Source organism: Centruroides sculpturatus, unplaced genomic scaffold, assembly GCF_000671375.1.
Source record: "Centruroides sculpturatus isolate CEXI.00-Female unplaced genomic scaffold, Cexi_2.0 scaffold1507, whole genome shotgun sequence".
In the NCBI taxonomy this organism is placed as follows: domain Eukaryota; kingdom Metazoa; phylum Arthropoda; class Arachnida; order Scorpiones; family Buthidae; genus Centruroides; species Centruroides sculpturatus.
In genome coordinates this window covers 103,419-110,822 of record NW_019385788.1, presented here as the reverse complement: position 1 = coordinate 110,822, position 7,404 = coordinate 103,419, and the positions used below count along the sequence as shown (strand labels likewise).

At 30.1% G+C, this 7,404-nt stretch overlaps 1 protein-coding gene across 1 annotated transcript in view; it reads right to left on the bottom strand.

The window, feature by feature from the left end:
• Window positions 1-6,571: 6,571 nt before the first annotated feature.
• LOC111642148 (patched domain-containing protein 3-like) overlaps window positions 6,572-7,404 on the bottom strand; it is a 7,718-nt gene continuing 6,885 nt past the window's right edge. The window contains exon 4 of the mRNA XM_023388425.1: window positions 6,572-6,610. Within this exon, the coding sequence (XP_023244193.1) occupies window positions 6,572-6,610 (39 nt within the window). The remainder of the gene's footprint in view (window positions 6,611-7,404) is intronic.

Below are 7,404 nucleotides of genomic sequence, written 5' to 3'. Positions count from 1 at the left end.
GTGAAAGAAAAGCTTTTAAAACATTTACCGTTGTAAAATTTGTAAGAGTTTCTTCCGAAAGAAAATATCGATATTATCGCATATGCTATTCCATACTTTTTCAGATATCTTAGTAATATATATTAATTTCATCTTAATTTCATATTCGTAAGTTGAATAATAGAAGTTAATACGTGTTTATTGGTATTTTACATACTTTTAGAATAGTTCTCATAGGATATCGTGACTGTGAATAATTATAAATGAAATTAATGTAGAAAACTTTTACTATTCTTTAGTTTGGAAAGATAGTTATTATAATAATTACGTTTTATTTAATCTAGCGAAAACACAGTTATTTTAGATAATTCTTCTTATTTTAAGAATTATAATATTAAAAATTATGAATTTTCTTTCGTATAAAAGATATTGACTGTCTTTGTCACGCACTAAAGCTTATCATTAAACAAAATTATCTTTACAATCAGTTTTTGTACTCGCACGAAATCGTATTTTAATGCAATTTAAAAGTAACTATGCTATTATTTTAGAACATTTTATGGTTTCTGTAGATAAACAATTTTTACAATTTCCTTTGTTATTAGGCCTATACAGTGAAATAAAAGAATCGTGTAGTAGTAGATTGAATTTCGATCATTTGAAATTTGAAATCTATTTGTGATTTTTCATTAGAGATTCTTAAAATATTTTACTTTTTATTTTCTTTTGAAAGAAAGTAAAGCAAATTACTTATATTGAGTAGTTAAAAATTATTTTAACTTTTAGTAATTTTTATTCAATAAAGGTCATAAATTTCGTTTCATATTTTAGTAATAAATAAGATTTATTGCTAGAAACAATACTGATTTAAATATTGTTTCAAGCAATATTATTAAGCTTTACAAATCTATATTTTAAGATACCCGTTTACCAGCATATAGATTTAATGTCATGTTTTAATGTCACTAATAGATATGTATAAGGCTTCATAGTTAATGTTGATAGTCGGTATTGAAATAACTATTTTGAACGTTACCATTCTATTTTTAGTTCTTGGTCGGTTGTGTTTATTGAAATTTAATTTGTGATTAATTTTACTAATTAACTTAATTCGATGCAATAACCGAAATGAATGATGTTTTCGTACTAATAGTGAGTTGCAAGATGTTTAATCCGAAGCACAAGTTTACAAACGTATAGAAGAAACGTATTGTGAAGCAGGAGTATCTATTGCATTAATGTCGTTTACTAATCTGTTCTCGTATTCTATCTGCATGAAGGCGTCGTTTCCACTTATAAAGCTCTTCTGTTACTGCTCGGCCACCATTACGTTCCGCTATTACATTACATTCTATGCAGGATGCGTAGCATTATCGAAATACAAAGAAGAGTAATATAATCGAGTATCATTTCATAATGTCGGTAGTATTATCAGTTTAATCTTCGAGTATAGTTTTATTTCTATGTGATAGAAATGAAACAATGAAACAATATTTTAGAACGTATAAATTAATTTTAGTTCTAAAAAAATTTTACAAAATTATTAATATCTAGAAACTAATAACAGAGGCGTTTGATTATATTTAAAATTTATTATTACGCAGCGATAAGAAGCATTTAAAAAAGCTAAAGTGTAAATCTTGTCAACATTCGTACGTAAAATCGATGCGAATTTTGCTCCACAGTGCAGTGAAAAACGAATCATTTACAGACAGCATATTTAATGTGCAGTGTTGTTTGAACTTTGCTTATTTAACAATAATTTAATATTAACAAAATACTTTTTCAAAAATTATAGCAATGAAGATTGTCCTCAGAAAACCGAAAAATTATTTAAAATATTAAATAATAATAAATAAATAAAAATATTATTTAGTGTAATCATTTCTTAATTTAAAATATTGGTTCAGTCCTGTTTATAAGCTTGAAAAAAGAAAATTAATAGGTTTATACAATGCCAAACGAATAGTATAGAAATATTTGTTCTAAAAAATAGAAAAAAGAGTGTTATATGTTTATAAAACTTTAAATACACCTACAAATTACTGCAAATAATAAATCCAAAATTTTATGGATTCTCCACTTTTTTCAGTAACTTAAAAATTCAGTCTGGCATACTCATAATAAATGTTTCGAGTATGGAAGTTTGTTTAACATGCCATGCTTTCTCCAGTGCAGGTTCTAAGTCTTTTACTAAACCTTATCGTTTGTCATCAGCATATACAGTTCTTCATAGCATACCCCAGATTTTTTAAATTAGGTCCAGACCTGGAGATTTTGGCGAAGGATTCAACACATGGACTTGCTTTTGCTGAAGCCAATATTTTGTAGTTCAACATGAATGGACAGGTGTATTGTCTTGCATAAAATATAACTTTCTGCCTGCTAATTTTCGTACATATAAAAGTAAAGTAATTTCAATCAGTTCTTCATATTGAATTAATTCCTCTATTTATAAATATAATAGGTTACTTTCCTTGCAAGGAATGGCGCCCCACACCATAACGAAACCACCACCCATTTGTCGTAAAGATAACATCTTCTCTTCTTTGTGCAAATAATAAAAATTATAGTTCAAACCATCTGGGTGATACAGGTTGAACTTTTTTCATTTGAAATAATAACCTGTTGTAATTCTGTATCTTAAGACGTGATGTTATGCAAAGGAAAATCTTGTAGTTTTATGTTCTTTAGTTAAGGTAGGTTTTGTTTTTAATTAGTTTCAAATCGTCCTGATAATTTTATCACTCTGTGAACAGAATAAGGTTAAACTTTTACTCTAACTGATTCACAACGTATAATGCTGATGTCAGTCACACTGTTGCTTGCAAGCCTTGAATATTCGCCCTTATCTTTTGCATTAAACTTGGAAAGTCTTTCACCAATATTTTTCGAGTTGTGTTTGTCACCTACTTAATATAGTGGTACGCAACTGTGTTACTCTTTTCTATTTGAACAGCTAAAGCACGATAGTTTTCTAACTGTAGCCATAAAATATCAATTTAGTCTTGTTATTTCTCTGTTATTTTTCACCTACCCCATGTATAGCAAATGATTTTTGTACACAAATACGTGCAGAACTCTTTGTACATGTACACATTTTTAATTACTTACACTTATATGAAAATTTTCAGTTGTTTTTCATTTGTATGTATGTATGTAATCACTTTAGATACGAATGAAATTCCTTTGATTTCAGACTTTTTGAAAAAAATACTGCAACTCTATTCTATTATTATTGTACTCTATAAATCTATTAGTTAATTTACTTTTTTGAAACATGTAAACATGAGTGAACCAGTAATTTAAGTTAAGTTAGTTGTTTAAGTGGAATTTTTGCTTGTTTTTAATGTTTTCTCACTATCGTTATAATTATAAAATATAGAAAATTATACTGTTTATTTTACTTTATTGGTTATGTTATATATAACATAGGAAGTGTATGGCGGTAGGTCAAAGCATGACTTTCTCCGATGTTTTATATTTTTGAAATTTGAAATGTTGTAAAATGCAAAAAACGATGTGGGTTTTTTTGTATGTATGGATGTTTGTGTGTTGGGTGGACACGTTTCTCTTCAGTTTCTTTGAACCTTAATAACTCTAATAAATTTTGTCCAAAATTTCTAAAATTTGTGGATAAGCGACATTCAGTGGATCGTTAATCCTTTGTCAGGATAACAAAGGGGCATTCGCGTATGTAAATAGTGGTATAGGAGATAGAAAATACAAGCGCTTTAACAAAACCATTTATGTTGCGCTTAAAGATAAAAGTAAGTTTTTCGGGATAAAGTCAAACGCTTCTTTATTCTTGCTCGAGTTGGATCAGCATAGCTTGTTCATAGGGCAGCCCCAGAGTAGCAGCGTCTGTTGCAGGTACGTTTCTAAAAGGCGACTGCATTTAGAAAAACACAAGGATGACTGACTTAGAGAAAAACGTTTAAGTTGATAACCACGATGACGACGACTAACCCTGTATCCTTGAACATCGAGTTCTATACATTTTTTCATTTATAGTTTTTTTTCTTTAATTGGCTTGGTTTCCCTTTCCTGTTTTTCCAATTGTTTTTTCTATTGTCTCCAGGCAGTGTTGCCGCAATGAAATTTCAAAACGTACTGAAGCGCCTTCAAAAAATATACTATTTTCCTTCAAAATGTACTAGTTCTATGAATACTTTGTTTACGTGCCTATATATATATATAGGCACGAAATTTATATATATATATATACATAGTTTATTGTCAAATAATTTAATTTTAAATCTTATTTTTGGAATTTTTTGAAAGCTATTTAAAATTAAAAATATATCTAAACATCTATTATTTATTATAAAATGAGCATTACATAACCAATCGTGCTTTAAAAGAATAAGTATAAATTTGTTATGTTATATTATTTTATTTTTTATTATACTTTAAATTTTTTTATGTTATTGCATCACTTTACGAAGTGGTATATACGTAATTGCATCAGTTTTAGTACCTATTTAATTAATTTCAATCATGACAGCAAAATACTTGTTTCTTTTAAAATATTTGATGAAAACGTTACATAAAATTGGGGTTGCATAATCATCCGAGATTATTATTTTATTTTTGACTGGAAATTACAGGATCTATGCAATTTTAGTTTAATTCATTTCATATAAAACTGACTGCTCGTACAAGTTTGCTTAAAACATGCAACTCAAAAAACCCCCAAAATGGCAGCTCAAAAAGTAGATCACGCGTGTCCCGATCTTCTTATATATACCTTGGAACAGTCGGAAGCGCGACCATTTTGGAACCATACGTAACATTAACCCTTATTTCTTTTACTACGATTACTAAAATTAAAGTTCATAATTTAAGAATTAAATTATAGCGGTAGAAAATAATATAAATGTATTTATAATATTTATACTCGTACAATTTCAAAACTATTTTCTGTAATAATATATTTCTGACTTAACGGATATTTTGATATTATTGACGACAAAAGCTTAAAATCATTGATTTCCTTACCTGTCCATTATTTTTGTTTGACGGAGTTGAATTGTTTGTACCACGTGGATTGAAAAATTTTGTCAAGGTCCTGATGAGAATGTGCAGACAACTGAACGTATGAAAGAAGACCACTGAGTCAAGACCGTTTACACTTGCAACTATCTATGTTGCTGACGTCGACGGACACACACAATTTGTATGTTGTGATTGGATAATTTAAATTAGCAAGCAGTGACACTAGTGAGACTTTATTAAACTAATTTATCTCATTTTTTCGTTAAGGCGTGAAATATTATTTTGTACCGTAAATGGTACTTGAAATATTATAATGTACTGAAAATGTACTAAAAATGTAAATGTACTTTCAATTTACTGGAAAGAGCAAAATGTACCAGAAAAGTACAAATGTACTAGGAACGGCAACACTGTCTCCAGGTAGTAATACGTGACAGTATGAATAGAATGTATAATGACGTTATATAAGTTGTTTTAGAAATACCAATTATATATATGATTCATCTGTCAACAAAGATTAAGAAGAATCAAAATTAAAACAAAAGTAAAATCTGTTTTATGTCTACCTAAATCATACTTATTAAATGAAGTGTAGACTTCGAATGGGTAAGATTTGCTATTACATATAAAATAGTACATATAAATATAAATAAATATAAGTGTACATTAACTTTACCTAATCTAAGTTTAGATTTCATTAGGTTAGATTAGTCTAAGACAGTGTTTCTCATTGGGGCTATATCGACCCCATATGTGCGTTTTTTCATATTGAAGGCGAAAAACAATTTTCTCTGCGATATAGTAAACATTATATAAAGAATAATTGAATATTTGATTTGTTATATCGTACAATAATTAAACAAATAACATTTTTTAGTGACTAGTGTATTAAATGCAATACGAATTTGCGCCCTTTTCATCGGAATTTCGAAGCTTGCAGAGGGTATTAACAGCAAATAATGCGTATATTTAATTTTGTTAATTATGTCAAAATCTAATACGTATTCTGAGTAAATAAATATTTATTTGATAATTATATACTTTGTAAGATATTAAACTAATAAACCCAACAAAATTGTATTTGAAGTGAAAAGGGTGATACTACGTAAGTGTTTTATTGAAGGGGAGACAATTCGTTAGCGGTTGAGAAACAGAGAGTAACTATTGTATAGACATTTCTAGGCTAATATTCAGTACATCTTTTATTATTTACAGTAGAATAATTTATGTCTTGTATTTTGCATATGTTTTTCGCCTAGTAAAACAGAGAAACTTAATTTAACAACGTAGTTCTTCTTTACAAAGTAAAATACACTAATAGAAATATCAATTGGACCTTTTGAAAATCTCTTCACAAAATTAAACAACTCTGAAATTATGAAAACTTGAACGATTTTATATAAAATAGCAAAAATAATGATAAACGTTTTGCAAATAAATTTTCTACTACATTTTCTACTGTAAAAATTTTATTTTATCAAAATTACTGTCTTATTTATGTCTCCATTTCTGTATTATTATTACTAATATTGTTGTTGTTCTTTTTCACGTTGTGACTAACATGGTAGCTTTCCCCATTCTTAACATGGGTTCTTTATTGTAAAATGTCAAATGGTAAAAGTTCAGTCCAAAGCTAAATAAACAAATATATCATAAGAAAACAATCCTGGACTTACACTTAAAGCTTTACCAGATTTTTGCTTCAAAAAAATGGCAGGCTGATGACATTACCGCCTAGAACACACCAAAAATATTTGCAGCAAAATATGAGCATAGAATGCATATGTGAGGCTAGCCGATTAGGGGTGAGGTGTTTTCGACAGCCGAGCGGTTAATTCTGTCGTGTGGACGCGGAATGACTCACCGAGACAGGTTTACCATATAAAACCGTTTAATAATATACATAAATTGTTCTTACAACAATTCAAGAAGTCAGGCGAACGCCTATCCCACGATGGGTTACTAAAACCGTTCCCCAAACAACCCGGAAAAGTTCGACAGTTCGGTCGCTCCTTGGGTGTTTCGCACGTCGGACGCAGAGAACGATGTCCCCGGAGCACGCACCAGCACTTGTCGCGATGTCCTCGGTTAACGAGTTGAACCTCGGCGATTCTGGACAGAACGGGTTGTCGAAACCAGCTCCTAGGGCGTCGAAAGAGCCTTCGTTGTGTCTCTGTCGTGAGCACCAAATCCCAGCAGGGTAGCGCTACGCACCAAAACCCAAGACCCCGTAAAGTTCCCGAAAACGCGGTTTTATCAATTTTTCCACCGCGGTCGCCTCTCCATTGGTCTCTCCTCGTCACATGGTGACAATTCGAAACTCCAGGAAGGGCGCGGGAGAGTTCAACGTCGCGTCGGAACACGACTCCTCTCCAACCTCGTTTTCCTCGACTTTACTCTATCTATTGTTTAAAATCTTTTAACAAG